The sequence below is a fragment of the Benincasa hispida genome, chromosome 2, assembly GCF_009727055.1.
Source record: "Benincasa hispida cultivar B227 chromosome 2, ASM972705v1, whole genome shotgun sequence".
Taxonomy (NCBI): Eukaryota; Viridiplantae; Streptophyta; class Magnoliopsida; order Cucurbitales; family Cucurbitaceae; genus Benincasa; species Benincasa hispida.
Genome location: NC_052350.1, coordinates 52,544,847 through 52,562,563, shown reverse-complemented (window position 1 = coordinate 52,562,563; position 17,717 = coordinate 52,544,847). Strand labels below are relative to the sequence as shown.

Below are 17,717 nucleotides of genomic sequence, written 5' to 3'. Positions count from 1 at the left end.
CTAAATAAATGAAAATTTTCCAGAAAGCCAGATAAACAGAGTACTATTAACCATATCCTTGAACAGCATGAATCAAATTAATATTTTAAATTTTAACTTAAATGTATATATATTTTTAAATATGGTTCTTATCTTTATGTCTTGGCAAATTATAGAATTTGTTTGTTTTCTAGCAAGGCCGGAAGATTGTGGGAACGTCCAGAAAACTTTAATCATCAAAATATTTGAGATAAATATATTTAAATGAAAGTTAAATCGATTTTTAGTTCTCTTCATGGCATAAATTGCCAAGAACTAATATGAACTGAAACAACTATTTTAGCAATGCTACCACCTTTAAGCACGTAATTATTGTATTGAATAATTAATAACCAAAGATTACAAAACTATTGATTTAGAATAAGAAAAAAAAAATCTACAATTAAAGGTTAAAACTGTAGATTATGTAACAAAATTCCTTAGAAAAATAAGAAAGGGAGATAAGATAAGCCTTGACAAATTTACAAGTTTAATTAAGGTTAGCAAAGTAATAGTGCCACAATTCAGGCATTAATCCTTCTTCTATAATTATTGAGATTAAGCCTCTAATTAATTAGTGACCATTCACAGGGATTGCAGATCTTGAACCACAAAGCAAACTACTTTTTCCTCTTGATCTTGAAGCTTTCTTGGCTATGGCTGCTCTTGGAATAATGGATTTCTGGCCTTCAAAACTCTTGCAAGATTTGAACTTTTTTCTAATTGGAGAAACCCTTTTTGCCAAATCTTCTAATCTTTCTACACTTGCTAAAGATGTAAAAGACTCAGATTTACCATCATAATATTTAGACAACCCTCTTCTGCAATTAAAGAAAATAACCCCATTAGTCATATATTATCGATAAAATATATTCAACCAAAACGTGTTAAAGAAATTAAAAGGAAAAAAAGGAGGTTTTATTTTTTATTTATTAATTATAATCAAATTAACTTACTTTATAGGAAGATGAACCATTAGCTCTGTTAGCTCAAACAGAGGCCCATCTGAAGATGAAGAATTTGAAATTGAAGAAGTTGCATCTTCCACCGTTTCTAAAGATGAACATTCTTCAGAATTTATAGAACTAAGCTCCTCAATTGAAGAAGACTCCATTGAAGCTTCATAATCTTCCATGATTCCTCTGAAATAACCATTATTTTGAGCTCCTCCATCAACATGAAGAGCCTGATTTTCTTGCAATTTCCCCATTGGATAAATCAATCTAAAAAGGAAGAAGAAGAAGAAGAAGAAGAAGAAGAAGAAGAAGAAGAAGAAGATGGGGATTGAGGAAAATGGCTTGTTGCAACTATATATGGAGAATAGAAGAAGAACTGAATGTTCTTTTTTAGTGTTTCTTGATAAAACTTTGGAAAATGGAATGAAATAAGATCTCCTAACTGTAGCATATGTTCTAGAAAAGCTATTTATAATATAAAGTGCAAAGCATAGTTTATATAATTTAAAATGTTGGATTAAATTATGATTTCTTTTTGGTTTTATCATGAGATAGACTTGGATAATATTCCCTTTTTTCCCATCTTTTTTGTTATTTTATCCAAAAATCCCTTTATCATCAATTATCATCTTTTTATATTGAGAGAATTTATTTATTTAAATATATGGGGTCTGAGTTTTTTTGCTTTTTCCCATATTTCTAGGAAAAGAGATAAGATCTAAAAGTTGGAAGACATATCCACAAGTCACTCAATTTTATTTTCCCTATCATTTTCTAATATATAAGATTGAGAATTGAAATTTAAGGTCAACATCTAAGTTACTTTTGCTTCATAAAGCCATGACATTATTCCCATTACTTTTATGTTCATGTATCATCAACCTTCCATTGAGGCAGGATTAATTAAAAGATTTAAAATAATGAAAATAAAATAAATAAATAAAAAACAGCCCACTCTTTTGGAATAATACAATTCTTTTTAAGATACCTCTTGTATCTAGAGAGATTTTCATTTTTCTTATCTCCATTCCAATCAAAAAGTGATGTAACAGTTCAAAAAAGATAATAATAAAAAGATTCTATATTATTGCACTATTAATAAAATCATGAGAAAGATTTGATTTTGACTATGTGTAATTTCACTAATTTACTCACTATTTTTTTTAAAAAAAAAAAAATAGTGAAGACCTTCATAAACAGTATTAGTTTCTATCAAATAATGCATAAAACAAATTCGATTAATAATGTATAAATTAATGCATGAATTAATTCTTGATAACTTTTTTTTTTTTTTTTTTTTTTTGTGTGTGTGTGTGAGAGAGAGAGAGAGAGAGAGTAAAAGAGAAGTCTTCATACAAGTTATCATCTCCATGACATTAAATTCATTTTAAATTAAAAATAGTGATTTCTATCCATTCAAATTTATGGAAGAAAAATATTGGGATATATTTCGGATTTTGCACATTTTTGTATTGCTCATTGAAATGTCCCATCGATAATCATGTATATATAATTAAAGAAAAACATAGAAATAAGTGTAGTCTAGATTGCATCAATGTAGTATTTATATATAGAATATTTTCGTACATTTTTTCATAAATTAATGGAAAATTAGGTTGTTGAGAGGAGATAATTTTTTTTTTAAAGTTACTTTTTAATTAATTTTTTAGTTTAGTAGTTTTTTTTCTTAATTACTTTTTCATGATAATACACGCATTTAAATGGCTCACTTTAGAGAGGCAAGATTTTAGTTTTGATTGATTAATTGATTTATTTATTTTTTTACTTTCAACATTATTATGAAAATGTTTTTTTCCTTTATTTTAAAATGGAATAGGTGGAAGTCATTGGCACGTGATGATGGTGTTATGTAGGTGTCAAATCTAGTTGAGATGTTCGAGTGTACCTACTCATCATTCGATTACTCGTATTTTATTCAAAAGAAATAAGTGGAAGTCATGATGTTTAGCATTTCTACGTCAAAGAATCCAAATACAATAATTTAGAATTCGATGTATAATGATCTTGCTTTAATTTTATGTTTTTGAAATTTATACTTGTCTCTCTTCAATTTCATGCCGGTAGTTTTTGTTTATCTTAAAAAAAATACTTAATTCCTAATCAAATTCTAAAAATAAAATCAAAGATTTTAAAACTATTTTCTCCGTTTTCAAAATTTGACTTCATCCTTGAAAATGTTAGCAAAAAGTAGTTTGCAAAACACAAAAAATTATGGATGGAAGTACTTTTTTTATAAGTTTATTTTTCAACGAAAAACAAAACTTGTTAATAAACAAGACTTCAAAGAATAACAGTAATATTGAAAGAAGGTTAATTTAAATTGAATTAAAAAAATTTCCATATACAAAAGAAAACAGAAAAAGAAAAATGGTAAGAAAGGGAATACTTTTATGCTTCTAGGAAAAGATAGGCAGAAAGGATATAATTGGAAGAAAAATTATAGATAAGAACTTTTGGTTTTGAGGGGAGCTTCTATTTCAAGATATATACAACATATTTGGATAAACAAAGCCATTTTGAAAATGAAATACACTTCTTTTCAAGAAAGATTAGGTTGTGCTGCTAAGTATTTTTAGCATGCTTAAATGTATTTTTGTCCTAATAAAGAAAAGTACTTTTACTCATGATCGACCATTTCTTTTACAAAGACGTAAAGATATTTAAAAGATTATATGATTTATAAAGATTCGTAAAGTATTTTTAACTTACCTAATTATTGTTTTAATATAATTGAGATATGAGAATTCGAACCACATATTTTGTAGTTACTAACACACTTATATATCGATCGAGTTATGTTCGGTTTAATTTTATCTCACTTAATTGTTAGCAAAATAATTTAAAAGTGCATTTACGATGAATAAGATGAGATAGGAAGAGAATGTGGACAGAAATGTTCCTTTTCTCTACGTAGATGGAGTCCTTTGAAAACAAAATTTCTTAATTACATATTTTTCTCATTTTTTTAATAGAGATATAAACGAAAAAAACATTTTTCATCTTTGTCCTTGTCTCTCTCTTATGTTATATGTATAATTTAAAAGTTTTTTAAAAAAATTGTTTTGATTTTGTTAAATATTTAATAATATATATTTTTTCAATTCTTCACGAAAACATTTAAATGAAAATTTAAGCTCAAAATCGACAATATCATACAATTATAGAGATATCCAGAGGTCCATTGTTTAATAATCATGTTATTGGAGATAATTGTCCACCTTGATAAATCCATGATAATTCTTTTTTCTAGCCATCGGGATTTTGATTGCATTTTCAATAATTCTTTCCCGATAAAAGATCACCGAGCTCTCCTTCAAATAATCTGACCTCCAAATTACATTTGAGCACTTGAAGCTCAACTACGGAGTAGTCATCCATCCAAATTACACTTAAGCACCATGCTCGTCTAAAGGCTCAACCACAGGCGGATGCTACAATGACTACATCTCCTAAGGCTACGACTTTTTTGTTTGACACCCGAGGATTCTACCGATTTGGCTACATCAGGTCCCACATGGCATGTCATCTTCTCCATCAAAGAAGTGGAAGTCTGTGCAGTAGTGAAGGGCTTTCACAAAAACACGTAATGCATGAGTCACACCGACTACCACCTCAACATTTTAGGTAGACGCTGACATCTATGTATGAGCTTCGAGTGTCATGTAATAATCCTAAAATACCCCAGTGACATCACCTTAAGAGGTAGACAACACCAAGTACTTAGTTGTACTGAACACTTCATTTGCTAACTTAAAGATTCAAGTATTTGTGGTTCGACACTACACCAATGTGAGTTCTTTGTAGGTTATCTCTTCTACACGTTCGACGCCCCAGAGCAGCCTATTGAGATGAACTCCTCAACAATTTTTTTTTAAAAGGGTAAATATCAATTTACACATTTGAACTTGGGGAATTGTATCAATTTAAACCTCAAACTAATAACTCTATCAATTTAAACCTGAACTTTCATAAGTTTTATAAGTGTATCCAAATAAAACATAATAGAATATTTAAATTGATTCACTTATAAAACTTCAATGTTTAAATTAATTCACTTATAAAAGTTGAGAGTTTAAATTGATACAACTCCAAAAGAATACCTATTGATATTTTATTTTAGTTGATTAAAATATTTAAAAATAGAGTTTTGGTAGAAAAAACTAATCCCTAATTTCCGTTGGAAAATTCATAAGGAGATCATATACGTCCTAAAGGTGGAGTTTGGCACAAGTCACGATGGATATGACTGCAAGCATCAATTTGTGCTATCTAATCCACGCTGTCCCAATCTTTGTTCTTATCCATTCTGTCCCAGCCCCATTCGGCCCAATTTACACCGACGGCCCACTGACAATCTCATTTGGGCTTTTGAAAACAAACCAATTGGGTCTTTCTATTTCTCAGGCCCAGTTTGTTTGGCCCGATTGCTGAGCTGGAGGCTTTGATCCATTCTCTTTGTGGTTTTCTCTCTCTCCCTTAACTAAGAATATAAAAAAATAATAAAGAATACTAATATGAAAGTGTCACCTCAATCCAAAGAAAAACTTTCAACGTTAAAATATCGAAGTTAAAGAGTTTTTAATCAATTTAAAAAAGATGAAATATATTACAACTAAATTAAGTACCACGATTAACGAAGCGGCCTGTCACACATCAATTTTGAAGTTATCTGATCTTATTTGTGCGCAAACCAAGACATTAATTCAAATTACCAAAAAATCTTTCCAAGAGTAAAAAATCTCTTTAATACCACAACAAACGAAATTAGGGATTTCAAGTTTTCTCATCCTACATTTACGGAAACGTGAAGAGAACCCATTGCTAATCGGACTACCAATCACAAGATCCCTCTTCAATTAGTCTCCAAACTACGTCCAACAAATACATTAAACTTAAAAACAAATACATTGCAATTGAAAATCAATTAACCAAACCATTTAAATCGCTCTTAAGGCAAATTGGTTAATACCAACACCGTTCATATGCTTGGCCTACCTCTTCACGATGGTTTGATAGGAATTACTTTGGAAAGAAGAGATTTTACAACTTGAACTCTTGGTCCATAGTCGATTAAATCGAGTCTTTCATCTATGCACTAGTGGATTTGATCGATTAAGTCAAGGCTCCAAAGTAGAATTGTTGTTAATTGAGAATAAAAATAAAATTAGTAACAAAAAGATGAAAACTGGAAAATTAGTTAAAATAAAATTTAAAATTGAAAATAAGATCAAATTTGATATTTAAAAAAACAATAACATTCGACTTTTAAACTTGAAAAATATAGGAGATAAATTAGAAGAAAATCAGGATTTATACTAAAAATTTGCAAAAGCAAAATTAGCTACAGGTAATAAAACATCCAAATGAGGACATTTTAGGGTTAAAGAAAGTGGAAACACGTTGAGTGAGAGTGGATTTGCTATAAATTTGATGAAGTTTCGTTTTGCTATTCTTCCTAGCAGAACCTTTAAAATAAAAATAATATGATCTAGAATTTTAAAATAAGACTAATTAATAAAATGAGATGATTTCTATATTTAATGTTAAAACAAAATTATAATAAAGATAAACATAAAAAAAAAATTAAAAATTGTATGATTGAGTTATCATTAACAGATAATTTTAGTATAAACACGTAAATTAGTTAGGAAAACTAATATATGAGATTTGAAAATTCAAAATAAAGATAATCATTTAAAAAAACTTAAAAAACATATTATTTAGTGAAGTGAGAAAGATAATATAAACATAAAAAGTCATTTAGAAATCTTTAGAAAAAATTTAAAACATTTGTTGAAATTGAAGAGATGTTGAGATACCGATTTCAATTATTTTCAAATTCAATCACAGAATTTGGGCTAGATTTTTCACATGGAAAGAGACACTTAGTTTTCGGTGAAAATCTCCAAGAAAATCAATAGAATCCACATATAAATTTGATAAATTAATCATAGTGTAATTAAGAAAGATGTAGAATTAATTACATTGGAATTAAAAAGGCTGGTGAGGGTATTTTAGGATTAACGAAAAACCAACCCACGTATGTGTGTCACGCAATTTACTATATTTCAAAAGAATTATGTGGTTTGCTATTTCATTGAAAGTGTAGTTAGTATTATATACCTAATTTTTTCTTTTTAATATACCATTTTATAAATTTAAGCTTTTGAAAATAAACCAATTGGGTCTTTCTGTTTCTCAAGCCCAGTTTGTTTGGGTTGATTGCTGAGGTGGAGGCTTTGATCCATTCTCTTTGTGGTTTTCTCTTTCTCCCCCTTAACTAAGGATATCGATGACTGATTACAAGGGCTGACTGGATAAATAGTAAAATAATTTTAAAATCGTGAAAATGACAAATTTGAAAAAAATAATAATAAAGAATACTAATACGAAAATGTCACCTCAATACAAAGAAAAACCTTCAACATTCAAATATTGAAGTTGGAGAGTTTCTAACCAATTCAAAAAAAGATGAAGTACACTATAACTAAATCAAGTACCAAGCACCATGCCACACATCAATTCCAAAGCTACTTCATCTTATTGGTATGCAAACCAATGAATTAATACAAATTACCAAAAAATCTTCCCAAGAGTAAAAATCTAATTAATATCACAACAAACGAAATTACGGATTTCAAGTTTTCTCACCTTACATCAATGCACACCGGAAGCATGAAGAAGAGAACCCATCGATAATCAGCCGACCAACCACAAGATCCCTCTTCTCAAGCCACCTACATCAACAATCTTTGCAAACCCTCAAGATAATCCCTTCGATTGTCGAAAACTCGACAAACACACTGAAGAAACCCTTACGTTTGTAGTAAGGTAACTGACTCTAAATCTTGGAAGAAACTTTAACCTTCTAATATACTCTTCTCTAACACTCGTTTATACTTCTAAGGGACATTGAAATTGATAGTGCTGCAAGTGAATCCGAAACTGATCTTTTTGCTAGTGAAAGAACGATTCCAACCAATTTCTATAGTGGAAGAAGGAAGTTGACAATACCAGATCGTCTTCACAAGTAGGGGAACCAAACCAATCCTATAATCTTTCTTTCGTCTATGCACTGTAATTTCCTCTATACATTGTTTCCACCATTAAAGGTAGGAAATAATTCCTTGGATATTATGTATGGAGATGCATTATATATTATATTTATAAATATATAAAGATTTAGGCAAATTGTTTTAAATTAATATTTTAATTTAAAATATTTAAGGCACAAAACGATAAATCTTTGATATACATTAATAATATCCCTATTTTCTTTGGATTCCCAAACGGAAACGAAAAGAATAATGGTTAAGCAACGTTTTAACTAATAACTTAAAAAAATAATCAATTGCTTAAATTGCAATAAGAAGGATTAAAGTTTATAATATAAAAAAAAAATGGAAGGGAAAGAACAAGGTGTCTAGAAAGATAAGGGTGCTGGAATAACTGCGTGGGAAAAAAACTGGCAAGTAAAAAACTAATATTTCTCAACAGTGAGAACAAGGTATTGTTTCTAATCTCTACTTCCACATAATGATAGTACCAATAACTAAAAAAACATAGTTGTAGGACAAAACGTAATGCGTGGAAGATTCAAAACTCAAACTCGAAATTAAGTTAGAATCCCAAAAGATATCGGTACATCTCGTACCGATAGATTGAAAAGTACCAATCTTCCTGGAAGAATTCACGAACACCACTACTGGGGACCTCTTTATCGCTGAGAAATATGGGTCCATTATTTATGGCGAACATTCACAAATTGCCGCGATAAAGAAAATCACAAGAATAATGTGATCTTGAAAATTTTAGAAAGAGTTTTCACCAATACTTCAAACATGATCAATTTTTGTGATCTCATAATTTTTCATTTCCATTTCCCCATTTGGCTGGTGAGAGACTATGGAGAGATTTTAAGCGTGAGAATAAAACGTGGTAAGTGTTCCATGTTTCTCATTAACTTCCTCATTAGAGCTTACTCTTTTAAATTTATTCTAATTTAAACAAATAAAATTAAATAATTAATTAAATAATTAAAAATAAATTAAATTAATAGTTAAATATAATTTAATTAATAATTTCATTTTAATCATATTTAAATAAACATCTCTCACATAATCTATAGTTTCAATTCAATTAATAAAATAAAATAAAATAATCAATTAATCTTCCAATCAATTAATTACTGAATTAAATATAACATATTTAATTTAGCCTACATTTGAATCATATTCAATTGTATTTCTCTTATAACTTATAGTTTTAATGTGTATCTAATACGCATTAATTTTAACCTATAATTTTAAATGAATCCAATTCATATTAAATTAATATTTGAACTTCTTCATTATTTAATTCTCTCATAAATTAATTCTGAATCATATCCAAAATTAAACTTATATTATAAAGTTTAATTAAAATATAAACTTTATATTATAATGTATAATTATACATTATATTATTTCCCTAAGTGAATTTGAACATTTCAAACTCTATTCAAGACTTAGTTATCTCAATTTTCCTTACAAGCTAGGAAGGGGACTTCATGGACCTATAGATAAGAAGTTCCAACAATATGAGATTAATTAACTATACTCATTAACCAAATTAATCAATATTCGTTAACTATGGGTACATGTTCGTTGATTTCGTGATTCGAGCTTAGGAGTGTATTGTATAGAATAATTGGAAAAATAAGTATAAATATGAATGATGCATTGATGCGTTGATGTGTTAGTGATGTGCAACAGGACATATGACACTCCTCTATTGACATTCAAGTTTTCCTAAATCAGATCCAAGTATAAATCCAACTTAGGTTCCTGGTAAGTCCAGGGTCGAACTCAGGAATTCAAATTAAAGCTAACGCAGACCTTGCGTTGTAACTATTGTAGGGATACCCTAAGTGTATAGAGAAATGAGTTATTTACACTAAGGTGCTGTGTGTGTGCAAGAAGATACAAAAGGGTAGAGTAGAGAATAATGGGTCGTGTGAAAATGGAGTTTAATGTAAGTGATATGCGTCGATCTAAGTTGGATGTACTTGAACAAGAATATGATGCTAATGAGATGACTTGTTTATCTTCGTTTATGCGTTAGACTCTATTCAACACTTCTCAATGCGAATATCATATAATACCTATCTCTAGGATGTATGTGTCAAACACAGGATGCAATAAAACACCAGTGCGTCTATCTCTAAATGTACTAGGCGTTCTAACTTGATGTTGGTTTACTTATTCTCTCAAATAGTTTAAGCTAAAGATGCTTTTACCAATTCATTTAGTTGGCTTAAGTGTTTGAAATGAAATTTTGTATGAAGTATAGATGCATCCAACATAAATAAGAAATAAACAATGGCAAAGTATGATAGATCAAATATGTGAATTTATAAAGAAACTGATTGTCTTTACAAAACCAATACTTAATCAGATGAAAAGATGAAAGCGATAAGTAAGATGAAATGAAATGAATCAAGCCGCAGAATACAATCTCTTGTCCTCTTTGGCTCAATTCTAGTTGTGTACAACCACTTGTGTAAGAATTGGAAGAAGTGTCTCTCTCGAGCTAGGCTTCCTCCGCTACTTGATTGATGATGGTGGTGGTTCTCTTCCTTCTTATTCTTCTCGACACCACAGTACAGCTCTAAAGATCTAAAACTAAGTCTAAGCTAACATTGAGACTAAAACTGAGAGTTGAGGACTTGGAACTTTTAACTTGATAGGATTTCTTCTATTTATAGGCATTGGTCTTCTCCAACTTGATGATGGACAACATTAAATTCAATACCCTGGTCAACCGCCTGACACTCAGATGCTTTTCAGATGCCGCTCGCTATAGGTGCCCATGCTTGCAAGTGGTGATTTGACACAAACAACCTGAATCAATGAATCTTTCTTGCGTTGAATCCCTCCGATGCATGCCCATGAATTAGACTTTGCCTGCGACACTTTTCTTAATCATACGTTAGCTTCTTGTTGTGATCCTGCAATATCATGTGTTAGTGCCACAGTACTTTAACAATAAACATTCTTTTGCATGGGTTTGATAATGTTTGAGTAATTCCATGTATTTCTTTTAAAAATGATGAGATTTTATCATTAAAGACCTTAATTGTTTCAACTTATGAGCCACAATAACTTGTATTTCTACTGAAGACCCACAATTGCACTCTTCTCATTGTAGATATATTTATGTGTCCATGGATGTAGACCAATAACAACAAGTTAGCCTTTCATAAGTGTTCGTAACATCAGCTGGGTCAAAATTATAGTTTTACCCCTGGGTTATTTCTATATCCTTAAGTACCATTGCTCTTCCAATGAACAACATGTTTATGGTCCAACCATTAAATAGAAATCCCTCTTGGGCCAGTGAGAGGGTAAGACCCTTTTTTCAAGAGATACCACCTAAGGGAACACTCGTCTACTTACCCTAAAGTCAGGAAGAAGAGAAATCCATCTTGTATTATTATATTCCCAGCTCTCCACTCAGTCTTGTACCAGAAATGGTAGGCCTATTGAGTCGGCAAACTAGCTACTCTTACCTATACAAATCAAAGGACAATTTCTCGTGAACAGGAGTTCATAATAGACTCAGAATTAAGACTAAGTTGCTTAGGTCATTCTATTGAAAAAGAAACCTAACTAGTTACATCTAGTGGTTACTATGTCGCAGTTTGGTCTTATGCAAACTCATTGCATAGGATAACTTCACTCACATGTCATCTACACGAACACATTGGATTATTGCATTTGTATAAAGTACAAAGTGGGTCGTATCCATATTGTCACGAGGATAAGGTACCTAGCCTTATCTCTATACTATAGACCCCTTAGGTTTGTATCTTAAACGTTGATCCCTGTATGTCTCCACATACAGGTCAAGACTCATAAGACAACCTAGAATGCTTATTTATTAGATTTAAAGTTATTAAGACAAAATGAATACAACACAATCAATAACACATCGATAACTTTTTATTGATGATAGTTAATTATTTACATTTACTATCTACGAGTTTTAGGGCATAAACCCAACAAACTCCCACTTGAACTAAAACTCTAGTCAGTGAGATGTATATAATATCAAAACCCAAAATAATGGGAATGGTAAATAAATACAACAAACTAGGGCGTCCATATGCCCATTACACATCTCCTACATGCCCTAGATTATACAATGTACATGTATCACAGACCTAGACTCTCTAGATGATATCTCCTTGTTGCACGATCTTCTGTAGGTGATAATTCCTCTCAATATATTTTCCTCATTTGTGGCTGCGAGGCTCCTTAGAGTTGGCTACTGCCCCACTGTTGTCACAATATAAGGTGATAGGCAAATCCATGTTTTGAACGACTTTCAAATCACTCAGGAACTTCCTGAGCCAAACAGTTTCTTTTGCTGCTTTACAAGCAGCTACATATTCAGACTTAGAGTGGAGTCTGCAGTGCATCTTGCGTGATGCTACACCATACTACAACTCCCTTGATTAGGATGAACACTTATCCTGACGTATATTTCCTAGAATTCTTGTTAATTTGGAAATGAGAGTCGATACATCCCGTAAGGATCAAATCCTTAGCTTCATACACAACATGTAGTCCCTCGTTCTCTTAAGATCTCGAGGATGTTCTTAACTACAGTCTAGTGGTCTAACCTTGGATTGGACTGGTACCTACTGACTATTCCCACTACACAACAAATGTTTGGCCTAGTGCAGAATATAACATACATTAAGTTGCCCACAGTTGAGGCATAGGGAATACGTCTCATATCCTCAATTTCTTGAGGTGTCTTTGGACACTATTCCTTAGACAAGTGAACACTATGCCTGAAAGGTAATAAACCCTTCTTAGAGTTCTGCATCAAATATCGAGTCAACATTTTGTTGATATAAGTTGCTTGAGACAGAGCCAACGTTCTGTTCTTGCGATCTCTAATAATTTGGATTCTAAGTACGTATTGCGTCTTTCCCAAATCTTTCATTTGGAATTGGGCTACTAGCCATTTATTAATATCCGTAAGATACCTTACATCATTCCCAATGAGTAGGATATCATCCAATGAAGTACCAAGAAAGCTACTTTACCGTTGTTGATTTTCTTGTAGACACAAGGTTCATCAACATTCTGATCAAAACCAAAAGATTTATCGCAGTATAAAATCTAATGTTCCAAGATCTGGATGCCTGCTTCAACCCATAAATAGATCGATTCAATTTGCAAACTTGTTTCTCCTGACCTTGGCTATGAACCCGTCGAGCTGAGACATAAAGATGCTCTCTTCAAGATTGCCATTTAGAAAGGCAGTCTTATCATCCATTTATCATATCTCATATTCATAATATTTGGCTATGGATAAGAGAATTCTTATAGACTTAAGCATAACAATAGGGAAAAAAAAGTTTCCTCATCGTCAACCTCTTCCCTTTGGGTATGACCCTATACTACAAGTCTAGCTTTGAAGGTCGTTTCTTTTCATCTACATCTCTCTTTCTTTTATAGATCCATTTACATCCTATGGGTTTAACACTTTCAGGTAGATCTACAAGTTCCATATTGAATTGAATTACATAGACTTCATTTCAAGGTCCATGGCTTTGATCTATTGGTCCTTGTCTACGTCATTCATTGTTTGCTTATAGGACAATAGATCCTCAACGCCATCATCTAGTATAACAACCTGAGTTTCAGTTAAACCCAAGCAACGGTACGGTTGTGATATAACCTTCCCACTGTGTTGAGGCACTCTCAAGGATTGAGAAGGACGAGATTGACCTGAAGTGTTAGATTCTTCATTCAAACTCTTGATTGAGGACCAATTGTATCAAAACCCTTTTTATTCTTCAAGTAGCTTCATTTTAATACTAATCTTTGCTCTGTGTTTTATGAGATCTCTCATGTGGTATTTCTCAAAAGAAGTGTAACGTTTTTCGATACAAACACCTTGTTTCCTTGAAGGTCATGAAAAGACACCTTTCGTTTCCTTAGGGTAACCGACAAATGGCATAACCTTGAACGAAAGTTCAATTTTCTTAGGATTTGGTACCAACACATGTACAGGGACAACCTCAGATTCACTAAAGAAACATAAATAGCGTTTATGCTTCTCCATAAACTTGAAAGGTGTTTCAGAAACTCTTCAAGCGAAAAAATTGTTCAGATGTTGAACTTGTAGTCTCTACTGCATACCCAAAAACAGAGCTAGGCAATTTAAGCATAACTCATCATAGAACAAACAATGTCTAATAAATATTCTCTTTTTTCCTTGTTGATAAATCGCTCTGCTGAGGTTGTAACCCAAGTTAAAGTTGGGGATTGGATTCCATGTTTTATTCATATAGTCTTGAAAATGCCCAAATCGATGTACTCTCCACCCCAATCATTGGAAGTGTTTTAATTCATTTTGTCTAACAAGTTATTTAACATCAGGCCTATACTCCTTGAATTTTAAAGAGCTTTCAGACTTGCTGTTCTCATAGGTATAAGTACCATATCTCAAATAATCATCTATAGAAGAGATGAAGTATTCGATATCCTCCCTCGAGGCTTTTACATTTCATTGGACCATAAAGATCTAAATGTATGAAAGCTCTAAAGGGCTCTTTGGCTCTATAATCTTTTCCACTAAAGGTCTTTTTAGTCATTTTTTCTTTCAAATAGAATTCAAGATGGAGGTAATGAATCATCTTCTAACTAAGAAGTCCATTCTTTATCAATCTCCCGATCCTATCGAGATTTGTGACCTAATCTCAAATGCCAAAGATATGTATTATTGTTACTTGGAGAATCTTTGCCTTTTTGTTTGAGCATTAGCAGTTTTAAACATCTCATGATTTAAAAGTACTTTTGCTTTAGCTCGTCTTAACATATACAATTTGTTTTTTAATTTAGTTGAAAAAATAGTCACACTCATTTTCATAATGAGCGCTTCATTTAATGAAAAACAAACATAATACGATTGCTAAATTAGACAAGAAATAGATACAAGGTTAATTTTAATCTTAGGAACTATATAAACATTTTCCAAAAATAAGTATCAATTTTTAAAAAACAACTTTGCAGCTCCCACTGCACAAGCTATAATGGTATCTCCGGTTCCAACCTTGAGCGTCATTCACCCTCCTTGAACTGCTGGAAGGAATTAATTCTTTGTAAAGAAGAACAAACACGATTAGTGACTCCCAAATTAAGTATCTAGGCATTATGGTCATTTTCCACTAAACAAGTTTATAGAACCAGTAAATCATATTTACCTTCATTTTCTTTCTTTTTCTCGACGAGGTAATTGAGGCAATTACATTTCCAGTGACCATCCACATTGTAGTAGAAGCACTTGCCCTTGTCGGCCACCTTGGCCTTGCCTTTGCCTTTTCCAACAACGGGAGCCTTCCTCTTTCCTCCTTTCTTTTTTTAGATCTTCTTAGAACTAGATGATGAGAGAATATACTTAGTTTTGGAGGATGAACCCTTGTGGAACTTCTTAGAATGGGTAACATTTGCCTCTCCTTCTAGTGGTCCTTTACTTTTCATAAGAGACTGATAAGTTTGTAACTTATTCAAAAGGGTAGTTGTGGTGTACTCTATTCTATTCGTAATCGGATTGTTGCGACATTAAAGGAGACTCTTTGGAAGAGATTCCAAAATAAAGGACACTTGACTTTGCTCATCGATGATGTAACACCCTGAATTTTCACTTTTTATATAATTTTCGTAATTTGGCTAGTGGAGGGCATTTTTGGAATTTTGGAGTGCAAGTGTAAATGCGAGAATTTAATTTTTGACCTTACAAAATTATTCAATTTAGGAATTTATGGCAGGAATTAATCTCACTTTTTGGGAAAGAAAAGAAGTTAATAAAATAAAGTGGAATAAATAATGGAAAGTAATAAAAAAAATTTAAGTTTATTTCCTTTTTTTAAGTTTTTAATTATTATTATATAAAACAAAAACGCTCCCTCCTCGTTATTTTCTTCCTCGACGTGTGCCCGACCGCCCTCGATGTGAGAAATGACCCTAGCCGCCCATGGACACCGAATCGTCGTCGCCCATGCCGCCTGAAGAACCACCGCGCAGTTGTTTAATTGGATCCGTTACCCCTTTAATCGGCGCACTCCAACTGATGACCTATGGCATGTCACCTCTACCGCACTATATGATATATTTTGTGTCCTTGATTACCAAATCATAGTACGATGACTTATTGCTCCGTAAGTAATTTACGCCAATTATAAATGCAAGTTTATCTGCCCCCCTGTACAGTTACCGATCTAACTCCTTAATTACCACTGGTTTCTTTAATGAAAATAGATTCATGAAGTCACTATGACTAGAACCCTCTCAAGCCCAGGAAGGATGTGGCGACCACAACTTTTCTTCGTTTCATGCGATTGGTACATCGAACCAACGTAAGAGGAGCAATTTATTATTTACCCTTCCTGGTCAGGAAGGAGTGAATTCCATGTTTGTGTAACTGGTGGTCCCATCTCCCCAAATCAGACGAATCTAAAATGTAGGTACGTGCTGAGTTGGCGATGTGCCACTCTCACTCAATACAATCAAGGATACCTCATAGGCAGAGTTCCACAACTCACTCGAAGATTTAAGTCATGTTACCTATATTCATCTATGGAATGAAAGTTTCTATTATGAAAGGTGTTTATAATAAGACTAAAGCATTTCGTGGTCCCGGTCTTATACAATCTCCATTTGTATAAAATAATTCCCGCTCGATGTCTAATACATGAATGATTAAGATCAGATCAATTTTATAACACTTTTACAACAATTGTAACACAAACGAGCAATAAGCTCGTAGTAATCACAGGATAAAGGTACCCACCTTATCCATATACTATAGACATTTTGGGTTATCATAACATGATTCCATTGTATGTCTCTAACAATTAACATGTTTAAGATTACCACACGACTAATGTCTTGGATGTTAGTTTGTTGGTGGAGTTAATACACACACTAAAAATATCACATATTTTAGGTGGAGAACAAGTGAATAAAATATCATATAGTTATTAATCTCATAAGAGTTTGTTTCATACAATAGTTTTTCATTACTGAGGACCCTAGCCGAGAAATTTAGGAGCATCAACCCAACAAATGCTCCCCCACTGTGTTCTAACAGTGGCGTGCCGGAAAGCTAGTTGGGGTGTACAAGATAACAAAATACAAGTACACAAAAGTATAACTGGGCATAAACACACCGTCGCTCCGCACTACGCTATTCATGACATTCACTGATCCCCCGGGTCGAGGTGATGCAGTGCTCCAATTTCGATGAGATGATACTTTCCGCTCTGTTATGTGCTTGTACCGCTACCTATAAGTTCTTGGCATTTTATGGCTTCTACGCTCTCGGAAATTTAGCACAACAGCACTATTATAAACACATAATAGGTGTCAATGGGCTTTATGAAATAGAGGTGTGGAAAACAACCTATACTGTAGATCAAGGTCAAGGAATTATCCTGAGTCAATTGGTTCTCCCTGGTGCTTAGCAGCTTTCACAAGCCGCTACATACTATGGCCTCATTTTAGTGGATGTCCGTGATGACCCCTGACGTACTTGGTGCTTTGGGCCTCCATACTTACCGTGCTTGCTGCCCCTTCGTTAAGAGTGAACACTGATCCTAATGTCGATGTTCCCTATGAAATCCATATCAAAATCTAGGAAAATCAGAGTCCTTAGAAGTTCTTA

At 32.3% G+C, this 17,717-nt stretch overlaps 1 protein-coding gene across 1 annotated transcript; it reads right to left on the bottom strand.

Moving 5' to 3' along the window:
- Nucleotides 1-335: 335 nt before the first annotated feature.
- On the bottom strand, nucleotides 336-1,463 carry LOC120071406. The gene is made up of 2 exons (XM_039023671.1): nucleotides 975-1,463; nucleotides 336-839 (listed from the first exon to the last, which is right to left on the bottom strand). The coding sequence occupies exons 1-2, from the start codon at nucleotides 1,226-1,228 to the stop codon at nucleotides 593-595; spliced, it is 501 nt and encodes a 166-aa protein (XP_038879599.1). The 5' UTR covers nucleotides 1,229-1,463; the 3' UTR covers nucleotides 336-592.
- Between the last annotated feature and the right edge of the window lie 16,254 nt (nucleotides 1,464-17,717).